We start from the raw sequence: 15,873 nt of genomic DNA, 5'->3' as shown, positions 1-15,873 counted from the left end.
ACCATTACAATGTTTCTTACTTACCGACTCTCCTTTTTCACCTCTGAGTCCAGGAAGGCCTTGAATGCCAATTTCTCCCTTGAAAAAGAAAGGGTGTTAATACCATGGAATTAATTAATCCCTTTCTTGACAGGCATGGAAAGAAGAAATGAGATGAGATTGGAGCCATTTGCAAAATTTGTCACATTCATGTTTTTTATTTTGTGATCACGTGTTCATTGCTTTCATTTTTTGGGAAGCAATGTAACAAGAGTTCGACTGAGGTTGTGGTCACTTGGTCCCACCAGTCTCTATGGCAAAGATTTCATCTTCTGCCATAAGGATTAGGTGTACTTCACTGCATTTATACTAACTTGAAGCTCCAAGTTCTCAGAGGGATGTTAGCCTTCATCAAGTAGACTGTGGCCAGCAGGAGCAGGGAAGTCACTTTGCCCCTGTACTCGGCACTGGTTAGGCCACACCTTGAATACTGTGTCCAGTTCTGGGCCCCTCAATTTAAGAAGGACATTGAGACTCCTGAATGTGTCCAGAGAAGGGCAACGAGTCTGGTGAGAGGCCTCAAGCACAAGCCCTATGAGGAGAGGCTGAAGGAGCTGAGATTGTTTAGCTTGGAGAAGAGGAGGCTAAGGGGAGACCTTATTGCTCTCTACAACTACCTGAAGAGTGGTTGTAGCCAGGTGGGGGTTGGTCTCTTCTCCCAGGCAACCAGCACCAGAACAAGAGGACACAGTCTCAAGCTGCACCAGGGGAAGTTTAGGCTGGAGGTGAGGAGAAAGTTCTTCACAGAGAGAGTTGTTAGCCATTGGAATGTGCTTCCCAGGGAGGTGGTGGAGTCATCATCCCTGGAGGTGTTCAAGAGGGGATTGGACATGGCACTTGGTGCCATGGTCTAGCAGTCATGAGGTGTAGGGTGACAGGTTGGACTTGGTGATCTTTGAGGTCTTTTCCAACCTTGTTGATTCTATGATATTCTATTTTTCATATGAAAACACTGCTGGAAGCCTTCAGAATGTACTGGCATGGCAGAGTACTCTTGTGGGGTACTTCAACTGTCCTTATTGTCAAGATTTTAGAGTTATCTTTAAAAGAATTCAAACTTAATTGATTTAATTTACACTAAATGTTCATGATCATCTATCTTCTCCCTTCCCTGGCAAGAGGGTGCAACATGCATGGAATCACTCTTCCTGATTACTCCAAAAGAGGGAAGACAACCTAGAAAAAAAACCCAGCTGAAAACATACAAATCATAATGGGTAAAGGGCTGAAAATGGATTAAGCAAATACATAGGGAGGAAAATAGAAAAATGGTCCATAAAAACCCAAGAATTTTTTTTCTTCACTTGTCTCTTAAAAAGGATGGAATGAAAGGAACAGAAAAATAATTGCATAAATATTCAGCAGATACAGAGCTAAAAGTGCTACCAAAACCAGAAGTGGAGGAAAAAAAAACCTACAGATCATTTTCACATATTGCTCTGCAGTCACAAAACTGGAAGAAGGACCAGCTGAGAATATACTAAGAGTAGTTTAAGGCTGTGTACAATGTTGACATCAGTTCCTTCAATTCCTACAGCATCAGGAGCTGATGAAGAGCAGAAGGCTCTGCCCTCCTAAAAGGTGTATACCAGGAATATGCTGTGCTGAGATCCTTTTCCATCACTAACAAATGCAGTGTCCTCACCTATTTGTACCTCAAAACGTGTACACTGTCCCCATGCATTGCCTTCAGTTTGGCAGTATGGGTGACTGAGGCAGAGATGTTCAGCTCTGAGAGATTTTTTTTTTCACCATTTTTAATAACTGCAAGCACTCCTGTTTTGCCCTACCTTGGAGAGGAACAGAAATTCATTATCTTCCTAAACTGGTTATACCCTTCACCTCTTTCCACTGTTCAGATGGTATTGTAAGAAAAGCCTGTAAGAACTACCACCTTTAAAAGAAATATGCTATGGGAGCTCAGGATAGCAGATTCTGAACACCAGCCCCTCTATCTTCAACTAAGAAAAATGACATTTAGTTTACTTAACAGACCCTCAAACTGACCTTTTTAAAAAGGAAACAGAACCACATAGCCATCACTCCTTTGAATAGAGTGGAAAAGCCACCAACTACCACTGGTTTAGGGAAAACAAAACAAAACCAACCTAACTCAGAGAAGGAGGTGTTTTGGTTTTTAAACACTGACCTCTCACACTATTGGTATCCCCTAGTGGGATTCATTTCTCAGGTAACTCCCACCCGCTGTGTGCTGTTTTTCCAACACAGCTGAACCAGCTGCTTTCCTGGGTTCTTACATGGCCACATAGTCTCTCTCAGAACATTTCTCACTATGAGCCTGTAAAATATTTTTGGGTAATACTCAAATACTTTCAACCTACCTAAATGTCCCTTGGATTCGAGTTTTTAAGGCATAGATTTCAGTTTTGCAATTCATCACCTTATGAACACTTAACACCTTATAATGCAGAAGTCACTCATAATTTTTGTGGGATCTTAGTCTTTCCTTAATAAAATACCAAACTGTAATACTGTTGAGCTGCAAATAGCATTGACTTTCTTCCCCATGGTCAGCATTTAACCTGGGTAGCTCAGAATGTCACACAGAGAGTGAAAAGGAGAGAGATATTAGTTCCTGCACATAAAGCAGGGACTGTGACAATCTGGTCCTTGGCAATAGCAATGCATTAACTGCTTTCAAGGGTGGTATACATTATTTAATCACATCTTTGAAAGTCAGGAGCAAAATCTATTACTTGCCTTATTTAGCAGACAGCTTCTCAAGCTAAGTCATTTGTCTCAAATCATCACATTTGTACCACATTGTTGTCAGAGCCTGGATTTAAAAGCCATCATCCCCAGTTCCCTGAGAATGTAACAGTCCTGACTCAACTGTACACAAATCTTGGACTGCTACTGGCAGGGAAAAGTCACACACATCTGAAGAGCTCTTCAGCATCCCACCTGCAGGAGTTAGACAGCCATTTCAGGATCTGTTGCAGAAAACCTGCTGATGCTGCACTGGGATATGCACTATTTCTTATTCGCCTAGTGTCTCCTGAACCAGTGTGCCACGGTACACAGTACAGACATCCTCATGGGGGCATAGACCTTGCCAAAGCAGTGAGAGACAATGTGATGTTGCTGCAGGACACTTTTATTATTGTCATCATCCTCCCTCTGCAACCTCTTCACAACAGTCATGGCTCTGCCATTCTTCAAAACAGCCCCTCATTATTTAAGCTGTCACAGATTAAAATAGAAAGTTGCTATTTATATATGAGTGGAAACATAAGGAATCATTTTCTGCAGTTTCAGCCATGCTTCAGTTCTGAGCACTAATGTATCTATGTTCTTTCATGCCAGCTGAAAACATACTCCAAAACACATCTCCTCATTATCCAAAGCTTCTCTCTGCAGATAAGAGACCAAGACTTGCCAAAAAACCCACAACACACTGCCGAGGATATCTGACCTTCCAAGATCTAGAGATTTCTCCCTTCCATTCCCTTTCCACAGTATCTCATAACTGAGTAAGTTTTGGTGAAGTTCAATTCATTTATTCACCAAATGTATAAATTCAGTGACAAATGTATAAATTCAGCAGAAGTGATTCAGATGTTCCCAAATATCTTTTTAATCACACAGATGGTGAAACCGGAAACCACCAAACCACCAACTTTCACCTCCTCAGAAATGTTGTGAACCCTTTCTGCGCCCCCCCCCCCAAGTACAAGTGCTCCCTTTAAATCAATTGTCTGAGACTTCTATTTGTAACCAAGCACAGAAGGAATATGTCTGTATGCTGAAAGCACATGTGCATATCAAAGAAGCTTGTAGAATATGCAGGATAATGTAGAGGCTGTGCTGTGAAACTTAGAGCAGTCATCACAACCACTCTCCTACCCTGTCATCTAGGAAGAAGAATACTGAGGGACATGGCCTATATTTAACACCATGACTCAGACAGCCTTGCTAAGGATAACAGATTATGGCTGACTCTTTACCTCAGCCTCACAAAATTTTGTAGAGTGTGACTGGGAGACTGCTCCCTTACCTATGGGTATGTAGTACTGCTGAGCAAGGCACAGCACAGAAGCAGCACATGGTTTTCCAGGTGACTTACTGTGAAAGCTGTGTGCAATGTATTGAATAACATTAACTTGCAAAAATGCCAGCTAAGAAGTTATAGGAAAAAAATTTGGAACACACTAACAGTGGCATAAAGCAGCAACACAGAAGCTCAAATGCAAGCCTAGATCAGTTACAAGATCACTAGAGACTCCTGAAGTCCCGGGCTCTTCCAGAATGACCTCAACTCACTCATACACCAAATTAACTTCTTATTTCTCAAAATCTTCAACTGCTCAGCTTATTCTGAAACTGGTTTATTGTTGATGGTGTTTTTCTCAAACAAATGAACTAGTACATATTACTGACCTTTTGACCTTTAGGACCTCCAGGGCCAATTGGACCTCTGTCCCCCTAAGACAAAAGAAAACACAATTAGTGAGACCGATCCTTTCATTATAAAACAAAGCAAGAGGCCAAATCTTACAACTGACAACAACAGAAATGTTTTCAGGTTTCAGTGGAGAGCAGACTGAAACTGACATGCTCTCAAGAGCAATGACAGTGAATTGGCTTCTCAGAGGTCCCAGTCACAGCCAGTATAAACAAACACATTGCTTTTCAAAGCTGTGAGATTTTTACAGTGTGGCTATCTTTACCTGCAGAATCTCTTCCTTTTTCATTTGAAGAAGGATGCACATAACTGTACTGGTTAAGAATGACCATTTTGTTTTCAAGGTTGATACCAGGACTGCCATTACTTCTACATATATCCCACTTGTGAATAACACATGCCTGGCTTTTTTTAAGTGCTTTTCACCTCTAGGTCTTAAAATGCTTCAAAAAGACAATTCTTCTTATAACTCACTTGCACTATGTCATATCCCTATTTACAAATCTATCCAGCATGTCTCAAATGAACACACCAATCTCAATACAAATGAATACACCAATATCAATACTCACCTTCTGTCCAGCAGGACAGGAACAGTTGAAAGTCTTGAGGTGGCCAACTTGCTCACTGCCAATGGTGGGCCTCACTTCCAGGGGAGGTGCTTCTGTTAGGACCGTGACCTGGCACTACACCCAAACACCCAAGATCATGATGAAACTTTTCATGCTAGAAAGCTTCCTCTTCCACCCCTTTAGAGAAACTGCATAGGTATTACTGGATAATGCAGCTAAATAAATTCTAGTGAGGAACAAAATCCCACAAACACCATTCATTTGAGCAGTGGGGGGAAATGTTGCAAAATTAACAAAGAATCTCTTTAATCATGATTGAGGGGAGACAGTTGAAAAGAGAGTGGAAGTTTCTAATGACAGTTGAGCACAGGAAACTAAGCAGCAACTGGCACTGTGTTAGCACTTCCCAAATAAAAGCAGCGGGAAACATGTTGAATATTTCATGATGTATTTCTGTTGTTCCATCATCACTTCGGGGTTTTGTTTCCCCTGACAGTTTGACAAGGAAAGAGCAACTAGGAAACATCAAATTCCTCATACTCATCCCTCTTCAGTAGTCCTCTTCTGGCACTGCTACCCTCCCAATTATATAGTTAAGTTTCATTCACCATCATTAAAAAAATTATAATCCCACACTGCCTCATATTCCCTCTTTTATGCAATAGATTTCAATGAAGAGTGTTCATGTGAAAATGAATAAATGACAAAAAGAATCTTACTGGTCCAGAGGGAATGTCACAGCAGGTCTCCAGCTCAGCATGCCGAGAATCACAGTAAATAACCATCCGCTGAAGATCAAACTAGAAGATAAAGTGAGGCAATAGTTTTAGAGACAGTGAATTATTAAAGACTGAATGTCCTTGTTCTTGGATACCAACAATGCAGACAAATAGAAACAAAAAAACAGATGGGGCAAACTGCGTAGTGATTCTATGGACTCCCTGGTCAATATCTATCAATAATGAACCACTATTTCAGCATGCTTCAGGAGCGCTGAGCTAATGAGAACCTGCATATCCCTATGAAAATTGTGGTACAGATTTTCATGCAAATAAAGTCATATGCTAATCCATATGTCCTGGCCAATTTTCTGTCTGAGAAGACATATTCTGACCACCGCTATCCTTCCTAGAATTTTATCTAGACATAAAGTTTGTTTTTCTCCTGCTGTGCCTTGCACCTTCTGAACATTTACCCCTGCGTGAGAAATACTATTAACACATTTAATATGTGCACTCCATCCATTTTACACAGCTAAGAAAGATTATAAAGTCTCAAAACACCAAGCAATTATGCATGAGTTATACCAGGTTAGCACTGCTACCAAACAATCAGGTCCAACCTGCAGGTCTCAACTTCTGTTCAATTGGAGCAAGAGTCATTCAATATCAGGTATCGTTTCTGAGGCACTGGGAGTATATCACGACACTCTCCTGAGTTAGGAAGTTTTCTGGTTTTTCCTATTTCTTCCTATCACAGGAAGAAACATTCATAATGCCAAGAGTAAACAGCAAAACACCTCTACATGTGTAGTTCAGTTCAGTACCCAGTCTGATGGTATTTGTGGATGATTTTGTCTCTGATTTTAACAGTAACATGCTGCAGGATTAGACAGAAAGATTAAATTGATTTCTCATTTTTAATCCCTATTACAGAGATACTGACAATCTCACATAAAAAGACAGCATATCTATACATCATGTGATGCAAATCTGTCATAACTATGTCACACAGGTAACATTTCAGTGATGCCGCTTTAGGAAAAGCAGTCAACTACAACATAGACCCCAAAACCCCATTCACACATTGCAAACCCAGTGCTGAACAATAACCCAGCTCAAACCAGCACCCACAGTACTTACCTCAATGGGGACACTATCATACAAGCGTTTGCCAATCACAGTCTTTCCTTGAATGTCAATATTTTCCCTGTCTTCAATAGGCAGCATTTGCACCAGTCTGCAGTCTATGTAAAGTGAGACAGCCGTTGACTGTATACTGAGGGCAATTTTGTGCCAGTTGCGGTCAAAAAGGTCACCGACGCGGGCACTTCGGAAGACCACTCTCACAGCATCCTTGGTGAGCCCAATGGCATTGTACTCTACAGCTTTGTTCTCTCCATCTAGTCGGATCGAGACCTGCAAGCAGACAGAAATGATTTTGAAAAGAAAATGCAAAGCCTTCTCCTTCCTCTTGCCTGCTTTCCATCACAACAGACATCCCAAAGTCAGGGAGAGTACAGCATGCAGTAAGAAATCCAAGCAAAGAGCAGAGCACAGAATTTTGAGATATGCACAGGGAACCTAAGTCTGTTCAGATGACTGGTTGGATGCAGACCCATGAGCATGTAAAGACTTCTCTTGTGAGTACAACCTTTTACATGGTTTCAGTGCATGACACTTTGAATTCTCCCAAGTGTGTCAGGGGCATCTTCCTGAAGGCAGACAGACAAAGCTGAACTTGTTTTGATTCTCTCTATCCTGTGCACTACTTCACAACTTCCCATCAGGCTCTGTGCTCTTTAGTCCCATCACACGTGCTCAACTGTCCCTTGGGGCATGGAAAAGTGCCTTATTACAGAATCACCAAGGTTGGAAGAGACCTCAAAGATCATCAAGTCCAACCTGTCACCACAGACCTCATGACTAAACCATATTGCTTGGTAAGAAATCATTCTGCTGAGCTGTAGCACTGCATACACTTTATCTCAGATGCTTTGAATAGCAAACTACAGCTACGTTCTCCCCACACACTGTGTTGCAAGCTATGGAACAGGCAAAATGAAGCTTTTGAAGACATTATACCACTATTTCCTTTAGAAATTGGTTTCTCCTTTCACCAAAGTCAGGCAGTTATCAGCAAGTAGCATAGAACAGAGTAAAGCAAAAGCCAGCGAAACAAACAGTGTGTCTTCGAGCTGCAGAGCTGGAAAGAGTTTGGCAACAACAGCACTGATCTTTGTCTGATAAAAGCAGCCCGGGGTAGGCTGACTGCAGAGCTAGCCCAACATCTGCAATACAGCTGAGCACTGTGCTGGCTGGAAACGCCAGCTCAGACCAGTGTTAGCTCAGAAGCATCTGCAGTCTGTACACTGTACAGGTGTGCAATGTAGTGGCTAAACCACTAGCAGCTTACAGGAAAAAGGGCTCACGAGGCTCTAAGGCAATTCTGGCACCAAAATTTAAGGCACCTTTGAATATATTACTGAGAATCTTGAGTACTTTTTCCTGTCTACAACCAAGCAGTTCAAGTTTTCAGCTGTCTCCAAGAAATACTGAGTGATAGACACATTCTCACTCTGCAGGAGTTAGGAGTGCATGCACCACAGTACAGCATGTTACATATTACAAAGAAGCTGATAATAATTTTCATACAAACCTTTTGCCATTGTCTGAAATTCAGTTAGCAAAGTCCTCAAACTGCACCTATCCTTCACTGCAAATTCTCCAAATCCTTTCAAATGCCAGTCTCAAAGCAGCAATACTGCATTACATGGCTGTGTGAGCCTATGCTGACAGCTCAGTTTACAGTCATGAGTAATGCCCTCAGCACTATGTTTGTACTAAGAAGGAAAATGTAAGCCCATCCAAGCCAATCCCTCTTTAAGCACAGACAAACTACTAAACTATGGTAAGATCATTCTCTGTAGGAACAGACAGTCCTTTATTACAGTTTTATGGTATTTTTCTTCTGAGAATCTGAGAGTACTTGTCAAAAATTTAGATCAAATTCTGCAGCAGTCAGGACTTGGGCTTGTAGAGTAGTAACATCAACATTTTAAGTTGGGAATCTATAATGCCTTTATATGACATCTAGAAGTCTGTGGAAAAACTTGACATATCTTACTGTAGTACAATCATTTTTCAAACAGGCAAAATATTTTCCCCTAAACAAAACTACCTGAACAAAACAATCAAAACCCCGAAACTGTCTTCAGTAACAAGGATGGTAAATGTTTCTCCCCCTTTCCAGATAACACAACTATCTGCATGCTAACAACAATCAAGGTCTATGCAAACCTTTCTTCAGATTTTGAGTTAAAGGTAAAGGATTTTCAGCAAAATGAACTGAAAGACAGGTGAAGAGATTTTTACTCATCCACAAGGAAAAATGATGAGTGGGAGGTTAAGGCAAGAAAGCTGGTTCATGCAACAGAAGAGAAACAAAGCCATTCTTGCTGCAAAGGGTCTCATACCTGTGGTATGCCATACTTGTCAATAATCTGCCAAATATACCAATCTTCTTTCCTGGAAGCCTTCCGGAATTTGAATGTAGTTACAAAGGCATATTCGTCAGGGAGACCTTGTGGAAATACATCCCTGGCAGGGGAAGGGGAAAGAGAATAATGTGTGAAGCTTAGCAGTGAAAAACAGAACCTCTGAAACTCCCTGCATGTCCCAGCAGTGCTTCCCAAAAATATTACATAGTTCCTACAAAATCTGCTCCATTTGCCAGCCTACCGAGATGAGCATGAACTTTTGTCCTCCAGGTGGTTCTGTCCTTGAGAAGCCCTTTTTCATTTCAATTCATTTCCAATTAATTAAATAAATATAACCAGTGAAAATCTGCAGTCCAGTACCCATCATGTCAAACCAGTTATTTTTCACTTGATCCTTCATTTAGAATAGAATAGAATAGACCAGGTTGGAAGAGACCTTCAAGATCATCGCATCCAACCTATCAACCAATCCAACCCACCTAATCAACTAAACCATGGCACCAAGCACCCCATCAAGTCTCCTCCTGAACACCTCCAATGATGGTGACTCCACCACCTCCCCAGGCAGCCCATTCCAATGGGCAATCACTCTCTCTGTATAGAACTTCTTCCTAACATCCAGCCTAAATGCAACCTGTAAATCTTTTAGTTCTTTTTCAGATGCACTGAAGATCTGTGACACACCTGAAACTCTCTATGAATGTACCAAGTTATATCAATAAATATTGTAATATTTGCCCCAAAACAGGCACTGCACCACATGCCTGTCCAAAAAGATGTTCCTTGGTTGATGGTCTGGGAGAACAGAACCTTCTCCAATCAAACACTGCTATGACATTAGCATAAATTTACTCAGAGTGACATCAAGATCCATGCATGAGTCTGAAGGAACCAAAACCAGCACTATTCGACTCAGCCCCAACATAAGAACATACAATAAGATGAGCAAGCAGGGATGGACAGAAGGTGTAACTAACCCAGTAGCATTATCTTTTTTGTCATTAGCCATTGCTGGATGCCTAAGAGCAACAAGCAGAGCAAACATATTCCTCCTCCCTCCAGATTTTTGGAATCCAGGAGTCAAATGTAGATACATATGCAATTTTTATATTAATATTTTTAATGTATTTATCTTGTGTGGACTTCTCCAGTCTCCCCTTGATCTCAGGTAAATTTACTACATTCACAGCTCTGCTACTCACTGTCTAATGAGTCTCCTCTTGTTGAGGACCTAGCTCAGTTTTTATGAGGGATAACACAATGAATCTATTATTTTTCTTGTTTTTTAATGCCATTCATGGTTTTGCAAACTTTTCTTATAATTCCTCTAAGCCATGTTTTTTCCCAGCTGAAGAGTCCTAGTTAACTTCATTGTTCCCCATGCCCAAACCAGTCTGTTCCTCTGATCATTCCTAAACAGACTCTTCCTATATATCATGTCTTTCCTTCTGGACATCTGAGCAGTCAGGCATAAGCACCCGTTAGAAAACAAAACACAATGGCAGCAATTAATGAAGAACAAAATAATGAACACAGATTCTCTTAAGGAATACTTGCCATAGTCCATCACTATGCAGAAACTGACACAAAGGCACACAAAACTAGCGACTTTTAATGGTATTTGAAGAAAAAAAATATTCAACATTTCCAATTTATTTATTTATTTGCTGTTACAGCAAATGTTGAAAGCCAGTCTCTCCTAACACCAAAATATTCAGCCATCTTTTCATATATGCTTTGAACATCCTATCTTTTTAGCCAACTTAAAAATTCAGAGCACTGTGACTTCATCCACTACTGAGGCTTTTGCTGTATAAAATGCCTGAGCAGGCTATGTAGCATTATAAGCTGGTCTTCCCACTGAGGACAAAAGCACCCTCTGAATTCTTCCAACAACCAAGCTCCTACTTGCTCCTTTACTAAATCCTTCCCTTAGGGGAACAGACAAGGCTGTCTCACTTCTTGGTACTAGCTATTCCCAAACTGGACCACCCTGGTTACTGACCACCCCGCCTCACACCAGCACCCGTCTCTCTTACGGCACAAAAAAGTAGTCAGACACTCCTTCCCTTCATGACAAAACAAGAAGCATGTCACCATGTCACCAGTCATTTATGTGGCAGAGTTGCTATGGAGAATGCAACTGGCATGACTAGGGCACTGAAAGCCACTGAGAAATTCTATAGGATGCTTGGCAAGAGAGAGTCATGTAAGTCACATCAGCCCTCCCAAAAAGACACCCTGCCAGGTGTCCTTTATCATTGACCTTTCTCACTGCAAATTTCCTGCCAAAATGGTTTTGTACCATTATTGTGTCAAAGTTTGTCAAAGAAGATGTGTGTCTCAGCTTTTAACATCACAGCTTGGGCTGTTCTCCTCCACCCCTTCAAGAAAGTTCAGAAAGGTGGCAATGCTGATAGTTGAAAGGCCTTGCTTACTGCTCTGTCCTCTTGAACAAAACCCACAAGTGTTTCTACATGAGAATGCTTCCAATGGGGGCATTTCCCTGTGGCTCAGCTTCTCAAATTTCTGTCATTTCAGCCTACATGCTTAGTGTGTTTACCTTCACTCACTTCTCACCACCTATCATCACCACCAAAACTGGGTTTAATGAGTTCTCTCTCTGTCCTGCCCTACAGGATTCTTGTTGACATTCATGGCACAGACAGCCCTATTGAACTACTCTCCTAGCTACAGCCCACCAGCAGCTATAACCTCCTACTGAACAAAAATCTAGCAGACAAATGGTTCTTCATTTAATCCAGTGCTGTCAAAATGTAGCAGAGTTATATCCCTGTGGTATGTTTGTTACCATCACATCAGCGGCTGCAGGACACATGCATTCAGTGATGCTGTAATTGTGGCATGACTGTTTTTCTGAGCAGGAAGGTATGAAAGCATGTGGTAGAAATTAATCCCTCAAGATACTATGTTGAGTCTCGGGCCTGACAAAGTACAATCAAATCTGGAAGAGCCAACTTCTGGATTCCATGCTAAGAGAGTCTTTCTGGATACTTCTGAGCTGGAAATAGAAATATTGCCATGTGAGCTTAAATTCAGAAAGGGTTTTCAGATGCTTAAGGCCCACAGAAGTAACTGGGAGTCAGGTACCTAAATACACAAGTGAGTCTAACCATATCTCATCACGCAGAGACTGACAAATGGTCCATCAGGTAGATTCAAGCTGATAGAGAGCTAGAATGAAATACTACTTGTCACCCTCAACTGATTTTTAAAGGTTTGGAAGAACTGGCTGCAAGTCCTTGACAGAGAAAGGCTTCATGCCAAAAACAAATCTAAAGACATTCTCATTACTCTAAAGATATGATAGAAACTAATTCTGAAGTTGTTGGTCCCTGTATCTTTTACAGAGATGCATTACTGCATAAATAATAAAATCTTCATATATGAGTTTTCATTTACTTTCTCACTAAAAAGTGATCTCCATCTAGAAGTTCAGCTTTACTTAGGAATCCAAGGGCAGGAATTGCTGTCCTCAGAAATGTTTTATTTCCTTCTTTCACCCAAGGCTGAATTGAATTGATGATCCATATTATGGAGCTTTGCTGGATGCCTGGTTCCTACAGGGAACACTCTGCCAGCTCTTTGGTCTATAATTCTGACAACAAGATAAATTGCAGAAGAGCCCTTTATAAAACTCCAAGACAAAAGAATCCCCCAGTGTTGCAGGTTAGTCTAGGAGTTAATTAACCCAGTTACAAGGTCAGGTGAACCACAACTTCCACAAAGACCACATGATAATAACCAGGCAGGAGACTCCTTTGGCCATTGCCCATTTTCAATACCCAGCCTCTTTCTTACATGCTTTTTTGGCATAAGACCTGCATCTGTGACAAACAGCATGAGACCCTACATCTATAGTAATAACACAATGGGGCAAAATGAGATTATCAATTCTCATTTCAGACATTGAATGCAACAATTACAGAATTTCTGATGAGGGAGAGCATAACTAGTGTATTTGACCACTTTTGCAACAGTTAAATCTGTTAATACAAAATTTAACTCACTAAGGTCTGCAAAACAAGGTTGGAGAAAGTAGTTAATTTCACAGATTCAGATTCACAGATTGCACTGGGTTGGAAGGGACCCTCAAAAGCCATCTTGTCCAACATCCTTAAACACCCCACCCCCACCCCCGAAGCCTTATCTCCTCCAAGATGAAGAATCTTAGTTACCTCTGCTGTTCCTCTTGTGAAATGCATGTTTCAGAAGAAATAAGGAAAAAGAAAACATTAAACAGATCTTATATCTAGGTGCAGGAAGTTTTGGTAGCTTTGTGTAGAATTTTCTTCTCTGTAAAACAAAACAAGAGTCCACAGTCCACAAGGTAGGGAACTGAAGTCAAAGTTGATGTCAGGAGACAGAGATACCTCAAAACAAGCTAAGACTCAGAAGCCAGGGAAGACAACAATGTAGCAATATAAAAAGCAAAAGGAGCATCAATAAAAGCTACAAGTATTAGGAAGTTCTGTGAGGCATTAGCTGAGATGAGAAGCAAGCCAGGCTAGAACCAGACCAGGCAAGAGAAAAACTGAGGGATGGACCTGGCCAGGAGGAAGGCTCTGGGGTCAAGAGTAGGAGAAATAGATGGAGGACAGAGCAAGATACTGAGCCAGAAGCTTGGCATTAGCCAAGACAACAGTAATGAGAAACAAGCCTGAGTACCCAAAACGAGAAGTCTGGGGCACAGCTTCAGCTAGGAGATCCACTGAGGAGCCATAAACAAACAGTAGGACTGGGAGAAAACCAATCAGATATATGGACCAGCTCTTAGCCAGCTAGAGAGTCCTGTAAGCCCCTCAATGAACAGGACATTTGCTGCAACCAGGTTCCCAGGTGTGGTGCTTGCTTGCTCACAGAACCATCACAAGATGCCTCACACCAAATAGGAAGATAGTTACTAATTCTAGGCTTCAGGCTGGAAGAAGAATAGGCACATTTCCCAGACAGCTAAGCTGGAATTCTGTACAAATACAAGTGTTTAAATAAAAGGATACAAATCCTTTAAGCAGATAATAAAGTGAATTACATACATTACCAGTTAATGATTTTTTTTATCTAATTATGAAATGTTGCTACCAGTGCCTAAGCATTGCTTGCGGTTATCTACAAGACAGGACAGATGTTTTTGTTTTGTTTATTCTTCCAGTTATCAGTTTTATGCAGGTTTACAAGTTTTCATTTTCCTGACATCCAAAGACTAAAATGAACCAAATATGCAGACAATTCCCATGGAGTTATGTCCATTTGAGTGCATTAGCACCCACAGGAGTATGGAATTTAAAATACAAAAGGCTGAAAATACAAAAGTCCTCCTTTAATTCCGTATTTCAGTTAACCATTAAACAGGAAGTTCACTCATTTCAATCTACTTATTATGAATGCTTGACTTCTAATTGTCCTGAGCAATAAAATATATTACTTGTTTTAAAATCAACAGCAACAAATAAATGGGTTCAATCTGCGCAGACAGAAAGTCATTACAGCTAGCTGGTCTGCCTTCACTCCCTCAAGTCTTTCTGGGAAAACAACAGCAGAAACAACAACAAAGTCCTTCAAACCTTAATTTGAAAAAAAGAGAATGAAAATGTAAACTCTCTATAATCTGCACTTTTTGTTGTTAACAGATATCTACTGACTTGCAATCTACCACTAGTACCAAAGACCCTTTCCTAAACTCAGATTCCCCAGAGATTCTTATGGAAAGAGATCACTTCAGTTAACAGTTTATTTTACCTGACTACACTGCACTTGAATTTATCACTATAAGACTTCACAGTGTTTTAAATTTTCATTAATTCCATTCCTAACTACTGAACTATGGAAATCAGAACTGGGCATAGCATCCCACCAGTGGTGACTGAGTTGCCTGATGTGGAGATAGTCAGCTCATACCTGACAGTTCTTGTTCATATACCCAAAGATTGCCCTAGTCCTATTTGTCACAGTATTGCCCAGAGCTCAGATTCAGTGGATGATCATTCAAACAATTTCTTAAGTGTGAACATTTCTGTGTAGTTTGCTGGCAATGCTTTACAGTGATAAAGCATGCTACTGCTGCCTGTTACGACCTGCCGCAGAGACTCTGCCGAGATACTTCTGCGAGCCAAAGAAAGTAGCTTCATACCCCTCCCTACACACACTAGTTATATATATATGCACTACTTATCAAGACCAAGCTGTCTTTGGTTGTCTGGCCTTCTCACAGATTATCAATTTTCTTACTTTGAGACTTGACAACATTTATGGGCTTTAGAGCAAGCGGTTTTCCCTTCAGTACACCATAGTCTTACTTTTTTTTTTTTTTTTTGGTAAAGATTGTGTGTTTATACAAAGGAGAGAGAGGTGGAAAGGGCAAATCAATACAGGTTGGCTCCAGGACCACAAAAAAAAAAAAGAAAGAAAGCACATATAAGTCTGGGGACAATCTCAAAGATGCAGTGAGCCGAATAAAAGAGCTAAATAAAAGAGCTAAAAAACCCAACAACAACAGCAACAAAAAACCCAACCAAAAAAAAATAGCAGCCCTCATCCATAAGAAGGAAAAGACTTGCTATTGATTTTTTTCAAACTGAAGTTAAAACCAGTACAGA

The 15,873-nt window shown here is 40.8% G+C and overlaps 1 protein-coding gene across 1 annotated transcript in view; it reads right to left on the bottom strand.

Moving 5' to 3' along the window:
- COL22A1 (collagen type XXII alpha 1 chain) overlaps positions 1 to 15,873 on the bottom strand; it is a 212,536-nt gene that overhangs the window by 117,492 nt on the left and 79,171 nt on the right. Inside the window, exons 6-11 of the mRNA XM_054167371.1 lie at positions 9,233 to 9,356; positions 6,900 to 7,175; positions 5,757 to 5,837; positions 5,038 to 5,151; positions 4,441 to 4,485; positions 25 to 78 (exon numbers count right to left, since the gene is read on the bottom strand). Coding sequence (XP_054023346.1) covers positions 25 to 78; positions 4,441 to 4,485; positions 5,038 to 5,151; positions 5,757 to 5,837; positions 6,900 to 7,175; positions 9,233 to 9,356 — 694 coding nt within the window. The remainder of the gene's footprint in view (positions 1 to 24; positions 79 to 4,440; positions 4,486 to 5,037; positions 5,152 to 5,756; positions 5,838 to 6,899; positions 7,176 to 9,232; positions 9,357 to 15,873) is intronic.

The sequence above is a fragment of the Dryobates pubescens genome, chromosome 14 (genome assembly GCF_014839835.1).
Source record: "Dryobates pubescens isolate bDryPub1 chromosome 14, bDryPub1.pri, whole genome shotgun sequence".
NCBI lineage: Eukaryota > Metazoa > Chordata > Aves > Piciformes > Picidae > Dryobates > Dryobates pubescens.
The sequence above is the reverse complement of the archived record's forward strand: the minus strand, read 5'-3'. Positions and strand labels throughout refer to the sequence as shown.